General features: G+C 33.1%; 3 protein-coding genes across 5 annotated transcripts; 1 reads left to right on the top strand and 2 right to left on the bottom strand.

Annotated features, from left to right (window-relative positions):
- The first annotated feature begins 419 nt into the window (after positions 1–419).
- On the top strand, positions 420–5,967 carry LOC133301721 (uncharacterized). Its single transcript, XM_061501399.1, has 14 exons — positions 420–437; positions 752–874; positions 1,513–1,566; positions 1,706–1,790; positions 2,223–2,335; positions 2,420–2,538; positions 2,632–2,733; positions 2,814–2,930; positions 3,510–3,578; positions 3,662–3,728; positions 3,818–3,871; positions 4,142–4,231; positions 4,380–4,412; positions 5,872–5,967. Exons 1-14 carry the CDS (start codon positions 420–422, stop codon positions 5,965–5,967), a joined length of 1,140 nt encoding a protein of 379 aa, XP_061357383.1.
- Positions 5,968–7,837: 1,870 nt separating this feature from the next.
- On the bottom strand, positions 7,838–9,572 carry LOC133301744 (uncharacterized). The gene is made up of 3 exons (XM_061501440.1): positions 9,483–9,572; positions 8,841–9,380; positions 7,838–8,667 (listed from the first exon to the last, which is right to left on the bottom strand). The coding sequence occupies exons 2-3, from the start codon at positions 8,913–8,915 to the stop codon at positions 8,413–8,415; spliced, it is 330 nt and encodes a 109-aa protein (XP_061357424.1). The 5' UTR covers positions 8,916–9,380; positions 9,483–9,572; the 3' UTR covers positions 7,838–8,412.
- Positions 9,573–12,380: 2,808 nt separating this feature from the next.
- Positions 12,381–20,935, bottom strand: LOC133301731 (zinc finger CCCH domain-containing protein ZFN-like). 3 transcript variants are annotated; one of them, XM_061501423.1, is made up of 7 exons: positions 19,328–19,416; positions 18,688–18,781; positions 17,815–18,036; positions 16,748–16,867; positions 16,243–16,533; positions 15,578–15,895; positions 12,381–13,841 (listed from the first exon to the last, which is right to left on the bottom strand). In XM_061501423.1, exons 3-7 carry the CDS (start codon positions 17,941–17,943, stop codon positions 13,560–13,562), a joined length of 1,140 nt encoding a protein of 379 aa, XP_061357407.1. In that variant the 5' UTR covers positions 17,944–18,036; positions 18,688–18,781; positions 19,328–19,416; the 3' UTR covers positions 12,381–13,559. The 3 variants fall into 3 exon arrangements, with proteins under 3 accessions (XP_061357407.1, XP_061357408.1, XP_061357406.1); XM_061501422.1 differs by lacking the exon at positions 17,815–18,036 and adding an exon at positions 20,453–20,935 and having other exon boundaries at positions 12,384–13,841; positions 18,719–18,781; positions 19,328–19,485; XM_061501424.1 differs by lacking the exons at positions 18,688–18,781; positions 19,328–19,416 and having other exon boundaries at positions 17,815–18,674.
- Positions 20,936–22,232: the final 1,297 nt, after the last annotated feature.

The following is a 22,232-nucleotide window of genomic DNA, read 5'->3' as shown; positions in this document are numbered from 1 at the left end:
CGTTACTACGCCAAAACCACATGCCAGTGATGTCACCGCCAGTTGCGGTAGTTTATTATATATAATTTAACAAAGAGAATGAAGGAACATGTCGATTGGATTTCCAGAAAACGTTTTACTTCTTCAACGTAAGAAAATACATGTGTTACAACATTCATATACAACGTTTATTTGTTTTTGCCTTCATGTCTGGTAGTGTTTTTCTCTTTCTTTCTCTCTTGTCAACTAACTATCTCATCATCCACTATCTCTAAAGCAAAGGTACTTACCCTTATGATCACAATCATTTCTGCTACTAACCAACTTGTTTTTCAATTTGATTTCGATATTTCATGGCGATGCTTTTGCTTTTGGTCAATAGTTACACAGAACAAAGACATATATAGCGTTGTGTTTTGCTCTGCTTCTTAATGCAGAAAATGAAGCCACCTGGTCGTGTAAGCTACTCTTTCCTTCATTCATATATTATATGATATACATTTTTATTTGTGTTATTACCATTGATTCAATTCTCGTTTATCTATAATGTTTATGTGAGACACTAGTTGAAGCTGAAGCCTTTATCTAAAAGGGTCTTTTTTTTCTTAAGTAACCATGCTGTTTCTTTTCGTTTTCCTTTTAATTTTTTTCAGGACTATAAATTGTTATGTGGCCATGAAAATGGCAGGGTTGGAGAGATTTGAAATATTGCAATGTTTCCGTATGTTTTACTTCTTCATCTAATCTTACCCTCTTTATCTTGTGTTACCAGGAATTTCTGGCTGCTGATCCAAGGTGCAAAAAATCTTGCCTTTGTGGCATCTTGGCTGTAGCTTCTTTACTTTGTGCTATTTTGCTTTTCACGAGTTCATTCTTTGCAGAACGCTACAACCAGGTATATAAATAAATCCTTACCTCAGGATAAACAAGTGAAATGGTTTTCTCTGCTTGGTGTTGTTTTAAGGTTACTATTCATATGCCAACTGGGGTTGACCCTAATGGTTGATTTTCCGCTCATTAAAAATGCATAACTTGTACAGCTGGTTCGAATTCTTGTCGAGATTGGTGGTTTTACTTTGACTTGGACTTTAAATGTTGGGATTGGCCACTCCTAGTATTGAAATATTAGGATGTCTATTTGTAGATCAAATAATCAATTGGATTTGACTTTGATGAAGTAGGGATAGGATAACGTAAAAGAACCAATTCAATCCAAAAAATTTAAGCTTTTGGATGAGGCTACGTTAATGGTTTTATATATATCAACATGCCCCCTCACATGAGAGCCCATTTGACTTGAAGGGTAGACGATGCACAGGCCCACCTACCTGTGCATAGAAAGAAATTCCACTAGAAAGAATGTGAGAGCGGTGAGGATCGAACCCGGTACACCAGACCATGTAAAAAAATCAATTCAACCCAAAAGTTTAAGCTTTTGGGTGAGGCTACATTAATGGTTTTATATATCTCAAGAGATACATATTCTTCCAAATTCTGATCATGTGGAATAACCCTTTTGGTTTCATGCTACAGAAACTATCAAGATGGAGAGTGAACTTCCAGAATTTGGGAATTGATAAATGCAAGGTTCATTCTCTTGCTGTGTATGCCTTCCTGCACCAGACTAGATGCATGTACATTACATAATATTTTAGATGAGTCATTCATTATCTACTATTTCAGATGTTCAACTTTGACGCTTATATTTGTTTGTCTTGTTTAATAGAATCAGTGCAGGCCTACTGGAAGTCAGGCATTACCGGAAGGTATAGTCTCAAATACTTCCAATTTGGAAATGCGACCTTTGTGGGGTCCTCCCATTACTACGAAAGGTCATTCCACAATAGATGTGAGTTTCATTTAGTCTGTTATGTGACCTATCAAGATCATATTATTAGGGTCATTCATTTTCTCCTCAGTGAAAGGAAATTTTGTTAGTACTTAGTAGTTGGCTTATTAAAATCGATTCAGATACCCCTCTACTTTCACAAGTCGGGGAATCTTGTGCACCAGGATTTGCCCTTTATTTATATTGTGTTGTGTTTAATGCGGGGAAAGATTACATATTTACATGTTCAGATTTAGTGAGCCTTGAAATAACTTTTTACAATTTTCTACTCTCCTTGTAGATTTTTTAGTGTGAAGTTATTGATTTAGGAAAAGTAGTCTCTTTAACAGAGTTCAGCTTCATTTGCATGCTTTTGATGCTATTCTTCTCCTAGTTATTTTTCTTTGCTTCTGAGTACGTATTGACTTGGAGACATTTGAACAGATTAAGGCAAATGCATCAGCCAATTTGTTTGCAATGGCAGTGGGGATAACACAGAAAGATCTTGTGAACAAGATGGTCAAAAAGGTCCTTCAATTGAATTTTGTACAGATTGCTCATTGCTACTATTCTATTTTGAAGTTTATTGACTCTTTCTACACCAAATTGCAGTTTCTAGCAAGTGATTTCGTTGTGATGCTCTTCCACTATGATGGTATTGTTGATGGATGGAAGGATTTTGAATGGAGTAATCATGTCATTCATGTGTCTGCAATCAATCAAAGTAAATGGTATGTGACCATACGCTTCATTACCATCAATAATTTAAAGAATTTCAGTTATCCTTTAAGTGGTTTTTTCTTGGACATGTTTTCAATGACTAGGTGGTTTGCCAAGCGTTTCTTACACCCTGACATAGTTGCAGAATATGACTATATTTTCCTTTGGGATGAGGATCTTGGAGTTGAAAATTTCCACCCTGATAAGTATGTTCAATTTATTCTGTAAACAGTGGACCATAATCTTAAGGATTAGTGGTTGATATTTTCTGGTTCAATGATTTTAGGTATGTTTCTATTATAAAAAGTGAAGGGTTGGAGATATCTCAACCAGCACTTGATCGTGACAAATCGGAGATGCATCATCAGATTACCGTACGTCAGAGGAGATCACAAGTGCACAGGTTGTCAATAATGATTTTGTTTTTATTGTAAGAAACATTTTTATCTTTAATTTTTTGTCTCAGCGCACAGCATCTACAATTAACTATAAAAACCACTAAAAATCACTCCTCGTTAAATCTGACTAGCGAGTGTGGGGTGGAGGAAATCCTCGTACGCAGTCTTATCCTTGCATAATTACAAAAAGATTGTTTACTGGATTCGAACTCATGACTTTTCAGTCATTTACCTTTCAGTCATAGAGTAACAGTTCTACAATTAACTATATAGAACACAAATAGTTTCAACTTTATGAGGGATGGCTGGTTCCTATTATCTCATTGGTTAGACAATGGGTTACCAATTACCATCAACACAACAAACAGAATGCAATATGTATTTGTAGGCTATAGCTTTTTATTTTTGTTCTTGTAGTTAAGGCATTTAGTAGTTTGGTTACTTAATAACCAAATTTCTGAGTTCAAATTTCCCCAACCTGTGGTAATGAACTTTCATTGACAAACCATATGAATAAGCTTAAAAGTGGATACTTACTCGTGTCTATGTATATTGTGTATGTTTTTTGGTCATTGTGGGATCAGAAGGATTTACAAACCCCGTGGTAGTGGTAAAGGCTGTGATGAAAGTAGCACTGCTCCTCCTTGCACAGGGTAAAAGTTTCTTGTGGTAACTGCTAATTTAATGTGTATTCACTTTATATATTACTTTAAAGAAAGTTAACTATTTGTTTTAGATGGGTAGAAATGATGGCTCCTGTTTTCTCGAGAGATTCCTGGCGTTGCGTTTGGTATTTGATCCAGGTGCACCATTCTGTTATGTTAATGCTGGTGCCGCTTCTTCTTTAGCAAAAGGTTACATATTCATTCATCATTTATGGTTTATTTTACAGAATGACTTGATCCATGCATGGGGTCTAGATATGCAGCTTGGCTACTGTGCTCAGGCAAGTTAAGCTTGTTATTTTTTGGTTCAATTTGATGATTCCCTATTCTCTATATGTTGAATATTCCCCCTCTGACATTCTCTTATTTCTTTTACTTTTACCTTTACTTGATGGAAATTAAAATGTAAGTAATGCATGTCATGTTCCTTAAGAATAAATTAAGTGGAACTATATGAAAAAAAAATTCATTGTTATTATTACTTTTCCTGCTTAGTTTATAATAGAAGTCCTTTTTGCTTTTGGGCTTCCATAACAAGTGACCTTGTTTAGGGTGATCGAACAAAAAATGTTGGTGTGGTGGATGCTGAATACATAGTCCACTACGGTCATCCTACTCTTGGAGGCATAGATGAGACTGAGGTAAAAAATATGGGATGACATCTTTATACTTCGCACAAATGATTGTCCTCTTTAGTTTGCAAAGTTATAATTCGTAGTATGATTCATATCTGGACTATGTGCCTCTAATTCTCTCTGCCCTGAAACTGAAATTATCTTTGACTTGCAGGGATCATCTCACGCAAAGGATCATAGAGTTGATGTAAGTTACAGTCTTAGTCTTTCAACCGAAACCATTGGCACACTGTTTAAATTTTATAAGGACTTCAAAAGAGTAATCAGAAAAATATTATTATAATTGTGTATTAATCTGATACAAAGAGGTCTCTATTTATAAAGACTAAAAAACTTAATTCTTGACCTAATGGGCTTGGCCCAATACAACAAATACTAATAATAATAAAAGACCTAATATTTACAACACTCTCCCTCAAACTGAGGAATAAATATTTATCATTCACAGCTTGTTAGTAAGTTCTTGAAATCTGTCTGAAGGAAGTCTCTTTGTCAATAGATCAGCTAATTGACGCCCAGTGAGAATGTATGGAGTGGTAATCAACCCGCTACAAGTTTCTCTTTGATGAAATGATGGTCGACCTCAGTATGTTTAGTCCGATCATGTTGAACCGGATTATAAGCTATACAAATAGCGGACTTACTGTCACATAGCAGCTTCATAGGTCCCTCACATTTGATTTTGAGATCATCAAGTATAATTTTCAGCCACAGTAACTCACAAATGCCTTGAGTCATAGCTCGAAATTCAGCTTCTGCACTTGACCTGACAACCACATCTTGTTTCGTACTTCTCCATGTCACTAAGTTACCGCAAAGAAACATGCAATAACCAGTGGTAGATGATACCAACTTGAAAAGAGTAATCAGAAAAATATTATTATAATTGTGTATTAATCTGATACAAAGAGGTCTCTATTTATAGAGACTAAAAAACCTAATTCTTGATCTAATGGGCTTGGCCCAATACAACAAATACTAATAATAATAAAAGACCTAATATTTACAACATAAGGGAATGGTTATATTTACTATTATTTTAGTTTTACTACTCTTACTACCTGATTAGTTACAATTGAATCAATTTGAAATCAATGGTAATTAATTCTTTCCATTTTTCAACTGATAATTTCAAATTAATCTAACGGTAACTAATCAGTTAGTAAAACTAATAAAACTAAAATAATAGTAAGTATAATCTTTTCCGTAGCACTTTTTTTTTTTCTGTCCAAAATTACTCATCCACTTGGATTCAGAATCCATTTTCTTTGAATAATGCTTATGGAGTAGCTTGTGCTAGGTTGTTTGATAGGAAAGAAAAACATATTTTAATTTAGTTGTTTTGTTCTTTAGCCCCATGCAAATCTCTAGAGAGATGGAAAACGATGGGTTTGGTACATTGAATTGAAATCTTTTATATAGGTACTTGTCACCTTCAATGACAGTCACCTCTTATCTTCTTTTGCAAATTGCTTTTCCATTTAGCTCAGATGATCATTTGTTCACCTCCATAAGTAAATTTCTATTTATCACGTATATATCAGATTTCCTTAATGAGGAAACTTTTATGCCAAACAAATAATATGTAGTCCATATCTAAATGATGCTGTTGTTGTCACTAATATAATATTTTGGATATGGTGCAGGTGAGAAGACGTTCTTACCACGAGTTAGAAGTTTTTAGAAAACGATGGCAAAAAGCAGTTGAGGAGGATGAATGTTGGGTTGATCCATTTCAATAGCCAGTGCAAGAATTCAACTGATAGTTCAAGTTTTGTGTAGTTTTCCTAAAAATACACATCATTTATGTAAAGAGAAGCAAACCCAATTAGCAGCTAGAGCAAGTGTTGATCGTGGGAAGTGATTGAAAAAAGCTTACTACATTTTTTTTTTTGCATCTCAAAGGGCAACATGAGTTCCCGGGGAAAAGTTTTTTCTTAATTAAGCTTTGTGCATCTTGTTTAACCTTTCCTTTTTCACCTTTTCCTAAGGGAATGGTTTATTCTGTCCTTTAGTAAAATGTAAAGTGTTCTCCCATACCTTAATTGAATTTCCTATTACTTTTGTTTCACATTCAACATTAAGTCTATGGACGGATCCTAAACCATGTATGCATTGACATTCAGTGAAAGTTAATTATCCCTCAATTTGTGGTTCCAAGAAATGAATATCTAAATGATCAATATGCGAGGATAGTAAATGTAGACGGTATGGTCGTAGTCCTAACGATAGAATAGTAAATGTAGATAGTATGGTCCTATTTAAACTAGGACTGGGTGAAGGAGGCACACTTGAGTCACATGGTAAGAAGGATATTCGTAAGAATCTCTGTAGCTTTTTGTGCTGTTTTGTCTCTTACCACTTCGTCGACCCTTGAGACATTCATAAGTTTTGGGACACAACGTACAAAACCACAACAGCAAGGTGATATATGCATTTTATGCACTATATAATATATCAATTTAAATGAACCAACCAATAGTGGTAATGGATTTATGTATATGACTACATGGTGATCCAAATAGTTGCAGTTTTTAAAGTTTCCACAAGCTAAAGAAAATATGTCTGCAGCAAAATAGAAATACCAATATGGTGACATATTGACTTACCAATCAGAATACATGGATGGAACAAACAATCTAGCTCATTAAAAATAAATAAATAAATAAAATTAAGGCAGAATAATGAAACAGCCACTACCCTTCACATTTTATCCTTAAAATATGCTTTGAACAGCACATGGGTTGTAGCCAAGATGAGGTCAGAAAGATTCCCAAACAATGTTTTCAAGACACCAGATTCAGATGCAAGTCCAAAGCTTACAGCCGTACTACTCATCCTTACAACTTTAACAATGCTGATAAATATTCATGCTTTATAAGCATAACAGAAGTATTAGTATTAGTATTAGTATTATACAACACTTTAGAAAAGAAAGAATGAACCAACAACTTTGTGTTGACAAATGGGAGTCAATTTTGTAGCAAAGAGCAATGAACCAACAACTTACAAATACAGCAGGTTTGTAGCTAAGGCTTAATTGCCTTACTCCCACCCAACTACCACCCACTTTTAACTTTTATATATATATATATATATATATATATATATATACACGGTTGGGTACACCAATATGCATTAATATCATCACATCTATCTTCTCCATCAACAATTAAAACCCATCAACACAGAAGCTTTTAGCCAAAAATAGCGCTCTTCAGTCCCCTCTATCAAAGGTAAGTAAAAAGCTAACCATCTGCCCCTCTTTTGTTTCCCTCTAAGGGTTGCCCATTTATCAATTCTGGGACCACCCAAATCAATATGCATGACACAGATCCCTTTTCATATAGTGTGGGGGCTAAATGACACCATTTTACTTTGATTACAAGTTTGGTTAAAAACTTCCATTTGTTGCATCAAACTAGAGTAGTAAAGATACAAATTCACAGACCAGTAATATGCGTTTATGATTATCAAGATAATAACTTTTTATTTATCAGGTAACAAGCATTTCTAATCTAAGCCAAAGAAACCATGAATGCTAGTTTATGCCACAAGAGAAAACAGATGCTTGGGGAAAGTGAAGGTAATTGCAGGATGAAGAGTGGATTTAGTGGAAGCAGCAAAATATTAGTACATAGGAGAAATCACCATATAATATTCAATTAAAAAATCCACAAGTAGAACAGCTCATTGTTAAAATAAACAAATTAAATAATTAAAGGAAGAAACCCACAAGTCCTCTTAACAAAATGAGCATAAGTTGTAAAGTTTCATCTTAGTCTTAGCCAAACGACAGCCTCACTGAGCACTAGCATTACTATATTCATTCAAAAAAGTTAAAAATTATCATCAACCCCAATATCTCCACTTAAAGGGACAAACTTTCTTGATTCCTGATGTACTCCATATACTATATCATATATTGATATTCTCACAATCAGACAATGTGCTATCTCCAGGCACCCCTAACAAATCCCAGTAAGAACTGCATAAAGAAAAAAAAAATTCCTGGAAATAACAATCCCTGGATAATAATAATGATGATAATGATAATTAATAAACAAACAAATCTAAGAACAGATATTCTTCACTTCTCATTCACACTTGGAACGGAACTAATTAAAGATAACCCTAAATTTCAATTATTCTTATAAAATTATAATAAGGGAGCAAGGAAGAGGGAATCAAAGATGGCATCCAAAGCAATTACAGGTCTTGGGGGTGAATGAACAGAAACCGAAAGGTCTATTGGGAATGTTGCAATTGATGGCATAGCAACATGGAGAGGGCAAGCAGACCCCTTTTGCTCCACCACAGCAAGTGCACAGAGCACATATCTGGAAGCTTCCAAGCTTCCTTCTGCTCTCATTCATCACCATCATCATCTCCATCTTCCCATCCTCCATCACAGGCACCATTGGAACTGACCCATTTGCCTCCTACCTCATAAAAGAACATTCTTTTTTAAATTCACAGTACTACCCATGAGAAAAATTCACAAGAAACTTTACTAGGGAAAAAAAAAAAAAAAGTAGCTAGATCAATTAATTGAATTCAAAAAGGTAGACTTAGATTTTGTGTGTGTGAGAGAGAGAGAAGAAAGAATACTCACATGGAACAAGCTCGCCTCATTGGCTAAAATGGACAAAAGAATGAGAGAGATGATGAGGCCATGAGCAGGCATCATGGTTAGTTTGGTCACTGACAAAGTACTGTTTACTCTTAGGTTTGTGTTTGGAAAGGGGCTGTTAATCTAGCTTCAAATTGGTGTATCATAAATGTGTTGTTTGGTGCCTATTTATGCAACAATATTTGAGCTTTGGCTTGGTAAGGTTGTAGATGGAGTTATAGTAAACCAAACTAACAGAAGAAGAACTAGATTTGCAGATTGCACAAGTAAAGGAAGGAGTAGAAACTAAGAAGACAAGGCAAAATGAATTATGAGTTGGAAGAGAGTGTTATAACAAAGAAGAACAAGTACAACAAGAACAAGGGTTTCCCTTTATCTCTAGAGGTAAAGAGAAAAAGGAGAAGAGAGAGAAAACTAAGACATTTGATTGAGAAAATCAAACTCTTTCTCTCTCTCTCTTTGTCCATCAAAGTCAAGTATAAAAAGTAATTAGTGCTGTGTTCAACCCAAATGTGTGAATGTCTGTCAACCAAATAAATGCACAAAATTAACAAACAAACAAAAAAATGTAGTAAAAATACAACTATACAAGTACTGTAAGAAAGAAAGAAAATTAGTGTGGACCTCATTATTGTGTGTTCATGTGAACACAAGCACTACATGTAGCAGATGAGTCTTCACATTTTCTCTCATAATAGATGCAAGTTGGCACTCACATACAAGCTTATGTTTTGGAAAAGACACGATTATAAGATATTTATTATTGGACGGGTATAAAACGCGTGAAGCAAGATAGATTTTCTGCTTCTATTCTTTCTTTCTTTTCTTTTTTTTTAAATAAATACTCTTTTTGGTATACGACAAAAAAGAAATTTATTTTAATTTCTTAAAAACAAAAATACTCATATTAGTTCTTTTTAAAAGACTAACATAAATATTATTTGAATTTTAAAAAAATCACAATTTTAAAGCACTGAAATTTTATAAGAACCACAAATCAATTTTTTTTTTCTCAAAAATTAATTTGGACCCCGTATTTTTTCTTGAGTATAAAAAAAAAAAGTATTTACGCTTTTTGTTACTAGGATAAAATAAAGATAGATTATATGCTGGATACTTGGTATACAAATTTCGAAATCGACTTGCATAAGATAATATTATTCGGGGAAAAATCATATTACAAATTTTTTGTTTATAAATTTAATTATGTATTTTAGAGAATATAATTATACAAACACTTAAGTGTGTATTTTTAGAAATAAATATTTGAGTTTGTAAGAGTTTATAAATAAAAAATTTATAAATATAACTCTTCTTATATTATTTATCATTATAATAGAGAATATAGTCTTCGTTTCTTACAAACAAAAAAGATTATGATCTAAATTCTTAAAAAAAAAAAAAAGATCATGCTCTAACAGCATGAATAAATAATTTAGAATCATTTTTAAGTTGAAATTAGCTTTAGAATAATGGATTTTATATTTATGAATATGTATTTATTTTTTTGAAAAAATAGTAATATAAAATTACTTTTAAAATATAAAACAAATCAGAAAATATAAAAATTAATTAATAGTTCTATTCAAATACTAATATTTAAGACTAATTTTGTAGATCAATCTCTTGGTCCTAAGAATGCTTAATTTGTTTCGTTTTGTACTTATTTTTCAAGTTTTTTACTTTGTGTACGATTTTCTTTTATAAATCTCTGGTTAAAATAAATGATCGATCCATATAAATTCTATTCTTCTGTATTTTGAATTTTATAATTTTTTTTTTTTGCAAATTAGTCGTCATTATAGATACAATTATTTACAAAATGATCTGTGTCATAAGTCCCTTTATAGCTCTTAGTATAAGAAGAAAATTAATAAAAAAAAAATGAAAGAGGAACTAATTTAAGAGCATAGGAAAACATTTACCCCAAAAAAAAAAGAGCATAGTAAAACTAAGGACATAAAATAACATCAAAGCGCCCACCCATATCATACAGGGTTGTTTACTTGTTTTTGGTCCGTTGTAGGTTGAGCCAAAATGTTAAGTATAATTTAAGTTGATAAATTCCAACCCGTCTCTATATAAGTAATAAATTATTCGAATTAGTCTGTATATATATATATTTTTTTATACATGTATGTATTTTTTATTTTATTTGTATAAATACAGTTTAAAAATTTTAATTTTAAAAATTTATTTAATTAATATATATATTAAAAAACTTAAATTAATCTATCTAAAAGAATCAAAATTAACTATTATTTAAATAAATTACTTTATTTAACGAAAAAAATAAAATAAATTATTTTATACTAATTTTTATTTTAAAATAACAATTAAATAAATTCTAAAAAACTAATAGTTATGGTCATTAATTCTAAAATTTTCGGCTGGTAAGTTAATCAGCTTAAGCCATACCGACTTAAGCAAAAACAAGAGTAACCAAAAAAAAAATTTGCTTTATTTGTTTCCAATCAGTTCTTTTGGCAATCCAATTAATCCAATTTGAATACTGTCAAATTATATAAAGAGTAGCTCTCTCAAAATTATTTTTTTCATTTTCAAAATTTGAACTCGAATTCTCTAATTATAAGAACCAAACTCTACAGTTAGTTTTTTATGGAGTTATTAAGCTTACTTGTTGAACTCAACTCAATTTATATCTTTTTTGTTATATAAGTTCAACATAAAATTCCATTTAACACTCCCTTCAACAAAAAATTCCATTTAACCCTCCCAAAAAAGTAATATTAAGTCGAAGCTAGGTGATGGTATGAAGTACTTTAGTAACAATAAGAAAGTGTAGGGACTCGAAGGGGAAAAAAAGAAGAACAACAAAACAAAATATAATTTTTTTTAAAAAAAAAAAAACTAAAACAAATCTTCTTTTAAGTTTTCTGATACCCATTAGGCGTGAGAGTAATTCTTATTAAAAAAAACTGCCTCTCCATATTAGTGCTTTTACATTAATTTGAATTCTTACTTAAATTGTCAATAGCTACGTTTGAAAATTAGTTCTTTCATATTTAGTTTACTGTTGTGTGTGCTTTTGCATAATTTTATTGGAAATGATAGATACAAAGACAAAAAAAATCTAAAAGATCCTCACAAAACACTTTAATGTAATGCAATGATTTTTAAAATTTCTCAACTACTCTTTGATGTATTGTAAAATTATTAATTGCGCATTTATTGTTTATCTAATTTTATATCTTCGAGGTTCAGGTAGATATTGATCACTAACTGTGCCATTCGTTTTTTGCTTTTTAAGTCTTTGTAGTTTGTAGTTCTGGGGCAGTTAAGTGTTAATCAATGAAGCACTCCTAACAAGTCCAATAAATTGTTCTTTTCAGATGTTCAGAAAACTAGCACAGTAAAACACAGATTTGGCTGGCAACACAAGAATGCAAAATACATTATTAGCCCAAGATCGTGACAAATCTCATTACACCGTTCTCTGTGAATAACAACATAAATGAAAGAAGAAAGAATCGACAGAATACCTGCATAAGCTTATTGATAGCAAGTACTAGAATCAGTGAGCAACACATAAAATACATGTATCTTCAGCCACAGAAATCCTGAATCTTATAAGGGGCAGGTTATAATTACAAATTTTTTGTTTATAAATTACATTATGTACTACGAATAGTACATACTCAAGTAGTATGTACTACTCTTACAAACTATACTATGTATTACAAGTAGTATATACTAATATACTATCCGTAGTACATAGTATAGTTTATAAACAAAAAGTTAAGTTTATAAATATAACCCTGCTCATCCTATAAAGCCTCCACAAAAGATTTAAATTCCCAACTATGATTTAGTTGCATGTGAACTGTTAACCAAACTCCAAGTCAAAAAGGACCATCCACCCACCTTTAAGTGAAGCATGTAATTGAGTAATTTGTAGCCTGAACCCTACAAGAACAAGTCACTTTTGCTTTGAGGCTTGAAATCTGCATAACAGCATATAATTAACATGTTGTGCTTCTGCTGCCACTAAAATTCACAGTTTAAACTCTTTACCCTTCAACTTCTGCAAAATGAACTCTATCCAGGACAATCAATCTCTACAAAAAGAATAAATATATCATGGGAAAGTAGAACTAGGAATAAAATTCTAGAACAGTAGCTTTTATTTTGACTTGAAAAAAATATACACGCATAAATAACCAAGACTTCCATGGACTGCTGCTAAATTCTGATAAGAATGTGCAAAAATATGAAAAATAAAAGGATATTGAATCCTAGTGATGGCTTGACGTTGAAATAGACAGCATAAACCCAACTGTTTGAGAAAGAAAAGGCTTTGCAATGAATTTCAAACCTGCACCAAACAAAGATTCACACAGGAGCCAAATATTGATCATTATAAATTTCCAGAAAGATATATTTTACATATTGGGAAAACTTTAAATAGAGTGACTGGCTTAAGGACTGAAAAAGAAACGTTCACATTGGATTTTGACCAAATGTGACAAATATTTGTGAAATTTATACAATTTGGCAGCATGAAAATCCAGACCAACTGAATCTGTCAACTGCATTCAATAGCAGGTTGACTCAATCAAATTGACATGAACTCTGTAGTGTCTGCACATCTCCAGCAATGGGAAAATCAATTTACAGATTGCCCTTTTCTCCCTTTAAAAAAAATTGTAAAAAGAAGATGACCCTTTCCAAGAGATATCATTATCCCTCATCATCAATGTTATCATCACCAGAAGGAATCTGTCTAGTCTCTGATAATGAAAGCCTCCTTGGCTTCGCTGAGGATGTCTCAACAAGTCCTTCTGATGATAAATTTAATGCAGCAGTTCCCGATGAAGAACCCAACAGACGCCGTCCTGGGTCATCAGCTGAAGGTGATACAGATATATTATAGGTGAAGATTCCCATTGGGTGATCAAACTTGCAACTTGGGCCAAATTTGCATATGCCATAACGTGAATAAAAGACACACAAAGGCTCTCCCTGTAGGAAACGGGACACTACCTCTATCAGCTTGTACCAAAACAATTGCATGTTACTTTACAGCATTTCACACATATTTGAAAGAAGGAAATAATAACGAAGTTATACTAGGCACATATTTCGGAAATGATATGCTACATCAAAAAGGATAGGAATCAACTTCAATAACATCAGATATCACAATTTGATTTAGACAATGTAACAAGGAAGAGCATACTTCTAACAACTCAGACTGATTAACATTGTTCTCATCATATCTAATGTCTTCAATTTTACAAAATGCTTCAAACCATTAAGTTTGCTCGGTTACTACTACAATTCTTGTGTGTCCCAATTCAAACATCTGTTAACGCTCATGCATAGTTCAATGATAGGTTTTCCCATGTATTGTGATTTAAACCATTTATGGGATGTTATGCATAGAACTAGGACATGTAAATTAAAAATATTAAAAAATAAAAATAATCTAAAATAAGAATGATTTGGGTCCTTTCATGTTATGAAAACGTTTATTGCACACTGATAGAAACCTGATATTTATGGAACAATGGAGACTAGCTCCTTACAACAGAGGACAATGAATTCCTCTCTAATTCCTCAAAATAGAAAAAGTAAAGATAATCAAGACTTTCAAGAGGTCTGGTTCTCTCCTCCCAATTCCTTCACTCACTAACCTCCTGCCTACTCTTTCCCTCCGTTGCCATATATCTCATGCTGCCACGTAGGATATTAGTTACTCCCCTTGCAAGTCATGCTTAATTGGAAGGAGCTGATCCGTTGCTTCTCATGTAACTTCTTCCAAACATACACCTTCTTAAGTGGGTATCTATCACACACCCAAGTAAAAGTGATAATTTTAAATCATTATAAACAACCTCTTTGCAAAATATGCAAGGGTAAGACTACGACCCTCACAAGCCAGGTTTCGTGGGAAATGGCCTTTTCTTTTTTCTTTTTCTTTTTATGCTTGTTAGTAACTTGTCCTTCTCTTGGAGAAAAACTTCAATACACCGAGACCACCGAACTCGGTGCTCCCTTTTACTAAAAAAGGAAAATAATTCCCTTTTTATCCATGTTTTTTTTTATTTTAGTAAAAGGGAGCACCGAGTTCGGTAGTCCCAGTGCATTGAAGTTTTTCTCCTTCTCTTGATAGTAACTTGTTATTCTGTGTTGATAACTTTCGAAATGTGTTAGTAGCCTAACTTTTAAAACAAGTGATAAAATGTTATCAAAGCACAAAATAAGTTATCAACATAGAACACAAAGAAAAGTTATCACCACTGTCTTCAGTAAAGTGGTGTTAAATATACAACACTACTTTGGCTTACAAATTTCATTGTTGCTCATTTTAGCTCCTAGATTGAGTTTATCATTTTAGGAAATAGATAGTTACAAAACCCAAAATCAGAAGACATACAAGATCCTAAGATTCCTACATAGAGTCCCACAATTGTGTTTTGTCTATCTCTCTACTAAATTCATAGCATCCTGTTAGGAGCTAAATTTTGAGGATAGAAATCTAGATAATAGACAAATGTAAAGTCTAAAGAATAATACAGCAACAAATCAAATAATCCGATAAGAAAAATTAAGAAAACTAATTCTTTTTCCAGGCCGTACTAAACTCAAAAGTCAAAACCTATGAGAACTATAAAGAAGTATAAATTCAGAAACAAAATAATCTAAAAGAAAAATAAACTTGGCATATAGAACTCAATAGCAAGAATTCAACTCACATGACGTAAAGGAAGGCCTATGGGACTCAAAACACAGTCAGGAGCAGGAATCAGCCTCTCACGTGGATGATGGAAACGACAGACTGCACCAAACTTACAATCTCCAGTCTTCATGTAGAATTGGCATTCAGGTTGATCAGGTCTCTCAGGAAATATGTTCTCCCTCTGCAATGCATAGAATCCTACAGGAACAGAGTCAGAACGGAATTGAGAATATGCCCCTTGGGATCCTGCATTTGTTGGTTCACCTTGGCGAGAAGTTCCATAGGTTTGACCACTTCCTGCTACTTGCTGTGAACTGTCTGATCCCATTTGACCCTGGAAAAATGAATATTGTATTAGGATGTTGACACATCTCAGCAATGGCTGAGTTCTAGTAAAATAGTTGAGGACATATCTGCATGTTGCGTTATATTAATAGTTAAAAGGATTGTTCACCATAATGTCATAGAGGCTCTGATACCATACTATAAAACAGCTATTCCGAAAACTTAAGACATTAGGTGAAAGCACGTGAACATGAATAGTTTTATATCAAACAAATGTTTAACTTAAGAAGCACTCTCCACACAAAAGTGTGCCTTATAATCAGCCACAAGCATAGAATATCACATCATTTTATTTCTTCCTTATAACCTTCTCTAAGAAAGAATGGATGAGCTTACATCGTATGTACTCCATCCAGGGACTGAAACCACTCCCTGAGGTAGAATTAAAGGTGCATAACTTGAAGGGCCTTGCCAGCGTGGACTAGGAATATAGGAAGAACTAGACCAATTTGTAATTCCTGCCGCATATGACTGCTGACCGGGTGTAGTTGGAGAATGTATGGTAGGATAAACAGGCGAACCCCGCATTGAAAGCACCATGTTACTTGGTTGAGGATGGTGGAATTTGCAAGTGTTACCAAATTTGCATTGTCCAGTTCTTAAATAATAAGCGCATTCAGGCTCATTCTGCATCAACAAGAAACAAAGAAAATATAGAATTAGACTATTAATATCAACAATCCCACAAAACGTTCAGGTGTCAAATATTAAATAGAAGTATGCAAGGCCACAAAATTTTATAAAACATAAACAGGACAGGAAGAAGCATTATCTGAATTAAAGCTTTTCAGTCTAAAAGTGTTGCGGGCAAGTTAATGATGTTAAAATATTCAATACTAACTTGGCGGAGTGGATAGCCTAAAATATTTAAGGCAACTCTTCCAGCAATCCCAGCCTTGTCTCTAGGATGATGAAACCTGCATGTGGCTCCAAATTTGCAAGTTCCAGTCTTCAGATAATACTGGAAAGTACAAAAAAGGGGGTCAATATTTGTAATATGGTGAATATTTAAATACACAAGTACATATATATACTATGTCATGACCAAAACTAGTTCTTAACACTATAAGGTTGATGTAAACGTCGATATTAACTATAAAGATAATCAACTATATACTCAAATACGCAAATCAAACCAAAACAAACACTTTATAGTTTGATATGAGGTCATTTTCCAGCTCTTTTTCTTCAAAAAAAGAAAAGAAATAAAATAAAATTTAATGCACTTCGATTAATAAAATGCTTAACTGGATTTTAGTCAGATGAAAGCCAAACTGAACTAATTTTAGATAACATAAACTAGTTACCTCAAAATTTAGGTGAAGTCGTGCATACAGAAAGCAAATTCAAATTCTATTAACTTTCCACTCAAGGCCAAAATATACCACATAATCTAAATAAACAATTCAAGAGACGAGTACAGAAAATGGATGGTATGCCTCACACAACTTGGTCATGAGGACCCAAAAAAGTATTAAATCCAAATCCAACTACCCTACACAGATTGCTAAGCCACTACAACGCTTAGCAATCATCCACATGTGTAGCCACATGCCACCTTATGCACGTCTATCCTACTAAGGTAGTTTATGTGGATAATATCTTATTACAAGGAACTATTAAGAAGGCATCATAGGCCTAAAAATAGTATTTATCTAAACACTTTCAAACTAAAGACTTGGTAGACTTCAGTACTTTATTGGGATTGAAGTTATGTAGTCAAATATAGGTATAGTCATTTTTCAAAGGACATATGCTCTCGATATTTTGAAAGAAACTAGATTGCTAGATTGTAAACCCATTATTACTCCTATATATCTGATTGTTAAGCTTCAACCAAATCAAGAAAGAGCTTTATTGAAACCCAGGAAGATATCTTAGATTAGTGGGAAAACTGTTTTATCTCACCATGACCAGGTTGGTGTGTGTCAATTCCTTAACTCTCCATGTGATAGCCACTGGGATACAGTAATTCAGATGTTGAGATAGATCAAGAGCTCTCCAAGAAAGGGATTGATTTATGAAAATAGAGGACATGCAGATATTGTTGAGTATGCAGATGTAGATTGCGTAAGTTCTCCTTGTGACAGAAAATCAACTTCTGGGTATTGACTCCTTATTGGGGGCAACCTCATCTCATGGAAAAACAAGTACCATTATTTAGTTGCGAGGCCAAGCACAGAAGCAAAGTATCTCTTTCAACTAGTGAACTTATATGGTTAAAACAATTACTTTAAAACTTAGGTTTTGTAAGACAAGTCCTATAAAACTTATTTGTTATAACTAAGCTATATTGCACATTGCCTCTAATCCAATCTTCCATGAGGGAACCAGACACATGGAGGTTGGTAGCCATCTTATATGTAAGAAGATTCTTTCTAGGGACATCGCTATTGAATTTGTGAACTCCAATGATCAAATAGCATACATCTTCACCAAATCTCTTTGAGCTCCAAGAATAACTTACATATATAACAAGCTTGATGCATATGACATATATCCACCAGCTTGAGGAGTGTTAGTTATTATAAATAATATCCTTATCTCATATCCCCACAATTTAGGAGTTTCATTTTTCTTTTGGTGGGGTAGGAGTTTCATTTTATTAGGGATTTGAATTGTAATCAGATTTAAACATAAATTCATAAGAGCTGAGAGGAATTCTCTTGGGCATTTCCAAGTATTCTAAAGATTTCAAGTGTCACAATTTTGAAAAATTATAAAATTCCACCATAAAAAGATAAAATTCACAGAGGATGCACATAAACAAGCAATATGCACCTTATGCACTCATTGAGAAACAAGTACATGCCTGACATTCTGGCTGCCCTATCCTTTCTGGGAACTCGCCTTTCATTCGTGCAGTGGCAATAGCCTGATAGTATCCAAAGAAAAGCTTATCAGGTATCTGTTATTTAATTAATAATGTGTGACCAAAAATTAAAAGTACCAACAGTACAGCAAGATAGTTTCAACATTATGCAGCGCAGCAACATGATTTATTTATTTTAATGAGTCAAAACAGGTCAAAGAAATTTACTTGTGAAAAATGCATGTATGGTTACAGGGAAAAAGAAAATTCTAAACACAAATGCAAAATTATATCCTCCCAAGTGTGTGTGCTCATCTTGGTTTGTCTGCTAATTTATGACAGGATCCAGTTGAATATATGGAAAATGAAAGCATTTTTTATGTAAATAAACCAAGCAAAAAGCACATGTTGAAAGAAGAATATAAAAGGACAACGGCAAATAATTTTCAACTGTCTATTGCTTCCATCACCTTGGGAGATTCTATGGTGATAATAGGAGTGCTTTGGAATGAATGAATATAAAAACCTAAGAACCATGTATCAACAATATCTAATACATATATAATAAATTTATAATTACAATATGTCCAAATGTATTGCAGTTCATACCAGCTTCCTGTTAGGGGGATGATTAAATCGACATGTTGCTCCAAATCTACAAAGACCAGTTCTGATGTAATATGAACAATCTGGTTCTCCAGGATGCTCGGGATAAGGTCCTGATTCCATTGTTTCACTTGACCTCAAGTTCATTTGCCACATTGCATCTGAAATAACATGATATGAACAAGTCAGTTTCTCAATAGAGGCATCATCTTAATCCAATTTAATCCTATAAAACAGTGAATGAAGTAATATAGCTATAAAAAATCATCAATTTCACCACATTCTAAATTTAATTAAACAAAGTCTGTGATTCTTCTATTTGTCAATTTAATTATCTTACAGTAATACAAACTTGGATTTACTTTCAAGGACATTCCCTTCTTCAGGTTGATATTTCTGTCCAAACCACACTAAAGCCCAAGGCTTTTCAAAAGCTGCCATACTCTATACTGTACGTTCTTTTTTAAAAAAAAAAAAATAGGGAAAAAGGTTCAAACTTTAAAATATTCATGGATAAAAAAGTTGAAAAAGTTTCCATAAATTGCACCTTGATCAATGATTATTAAAGTGTTAAATAAAAACAATTTATCATGAGACTACTAGACAGTATCTAAACCTAAAATTAATTTTAAAAAAAAAAAATACAAAACGAAACAGATTACTAGTTTGAATCAGGAAAGTATATTCAATATTAATTTGAATTTAAGAGAACTATAAGAAGGTTTTTATTAGGGTGATTGTCCAAAAGCAAGCACAAAAAGTAGCTTTGACTGAGATTATTTTATTTCATTTTTTTTTTCCCAGTGAAAAAGCAGTAGAACCAAGTGGCATGGCACGAGCATGAACATTCTCAAGTTTGTATAGTGTGATGGTTGGACTACATAGCAGAGACAGAAACAAGGTGTGAAGTATCTCAGATCTCACAATCACTCGCAGAGGAGCATTTGACAAATCTAGAATTGACCAAAAAATTAAAAATGAAACAGCAGCATCATGAAAACGCACATGATCAGAAAGACATGCTGTGATGAAAAAAGATAATCAAATAGAATTTAGTTATATATATGTGTGTGTGTGTGTGTGTAATATCATCAAGCATAGAAAGAAACGAAGAACAAGAGAAAGGACCTTGAGGAAGGATGGAATCGAATTCCATATAGGCATATCATCACCGTGCTGTCACTCTACACACTCACCACCACCACTCACTTACTTAAGCTATGTCTGTCTCCTCCTATGACTGTGTCTGTGTTCTGTGTTCTGTGTCTGTGTCTCCACACGATCAAACTTCCACACACCCAACAATAAATAACAACAATAATAATGATAACAATTAAATAATAATAATAATAATAATCAAATAAAACAAAAAGACAACTAAAGAGAGTTAGAGAGAGAGAGAGAGTTTGTGGAAGGAAAGAGAGGTGGCTTTGTATTGTCCACTCCACAAGTGAGAGAACAAGGAATAAAAACCAACCAACCAGAACACACCAATCATCCTGTTACTGTAACTAAAATACTATTTGCTTTATTTTTTTTTCACCCGCGTTTTCCACAACATACGTTCATCCCCCAACGTCATCTCTGCTCGAGTGCTCGCCCTCCTTTTTCCTTTTTTCTTTTCTTTTCTTTTGTTTAATCCATAAATTTTGACTTCTCTCTTTTTTTTTTACTTCAACTTGGCAATATTGTCAATTAAAATAAGCTTTTACGCTCACGTGGTCCAGCACCAGCTGCCTCAACACTTTTCTCAGATTTTTCTAATTAGTTTAAAATTATTTTAATTATAAAATAAAATATTTTCAACGGTTGAGATCATATATAGAAATTAAAAAAAAAAATCACTAACAAAACATAATTGGTAGATATATGGATTCCCTGAGCGTACTAATAGGAATTCGATACATGGTCCTATGTATAAAAAAAACTTTCTTGACCAAGGCAAAATCCACTTCGATAATCTTTGGGTATGGATGACAATCTTTATGGAATCAGTTTTTTTTTTCTCAATTTTTGTTCCTAAGAACAGAAACAGACGGAAATAGTGTTTGACAAAATCTGTTTATTTTTGTTCCCGCCATCACTAGGGGTATAAATGGGCCAGGCTGGCCAAGCCCGGCCTACATTGAGCTCGGTCTAGGTCCGATCTTTCAGAAAAGTAGAGTAGACTTAGGCTTATAAAAAAACTTTTTTAACAAATAGGCCATAGGCCAATTTTGTCAAGCCCGGCCTACAGCCTTGTAGGCTGTCCTATTTAATTTATTAAAATAAAATAATAAAATAATATTTATTTTATGTGACAAAGACGCAAAGTACCAAATACCAATATCTTTTACTTTTTGTGCTATTTTATTTTATGAAAGGAAAACTTGTCTAATGTCTCCAAATTTTATATGCTGTTGCAGCTTAAAACCATGGAGCAATGGGTACCTTGCTGGATTATGATGTTACTGATGAAGATCTTTCAATAATACTCTTTTTTTCCTTGTCTTGATGGTGGTTTAAAGATTTTTAGATAAATGATATTCTCTTGTAGACTTTATTTCAGCATCCAGTAATTGTATTTTTCTTATTTTTCTCATTTTTCTCATTTCTTTGACTCTATTCCTCTATGATATATATTCTAAAGCTGGGGTATTATGTTGACTCTTTCTTGTTTTTCATTTTTTCTTCTTATGAGAACTACTAGTGTATGCATGAATGAAACTTTCTTTGCTCTATACAATTACTTTTTTTGCTTAGTATCTACAATGGGAGGCCTACAAAGCCTGTAGGTCATGTCAGGCTTTCTTATTTTTTAAAATGGGTCTGACTTGGCCTACAAATAAAGTCTTTAATAGGCCAGTAGGCCAAATAAGCTGAATTTTTTTGACGTAGGCTTGGGCCAGGAAGGCCAAAGCCCAGCCCA

Source organism: Gastrolobium bilobum, unplaced genomic scaffold (assembly GCF_033153095.1).
Source record: "Gastrolobium bilobum isolate Gb01-03AN ecotype WA unplaced genomic scaffold, APGP_CSIRO_Gbil_v1 utg17158, whole genome shotgun sequence".
In the NCBI taxonomy this organism is placed as follows: domain Eukaryota; kingdom Viridiplantae; phylum Streptophyta; class Magnoliopsida; order Fabales; family Fabaceae; genus Gastrolobium; species Gastrolobium bilobum.
This window is presented reverse-complemented; position numbering and strand designations above follow the sequence as displayed.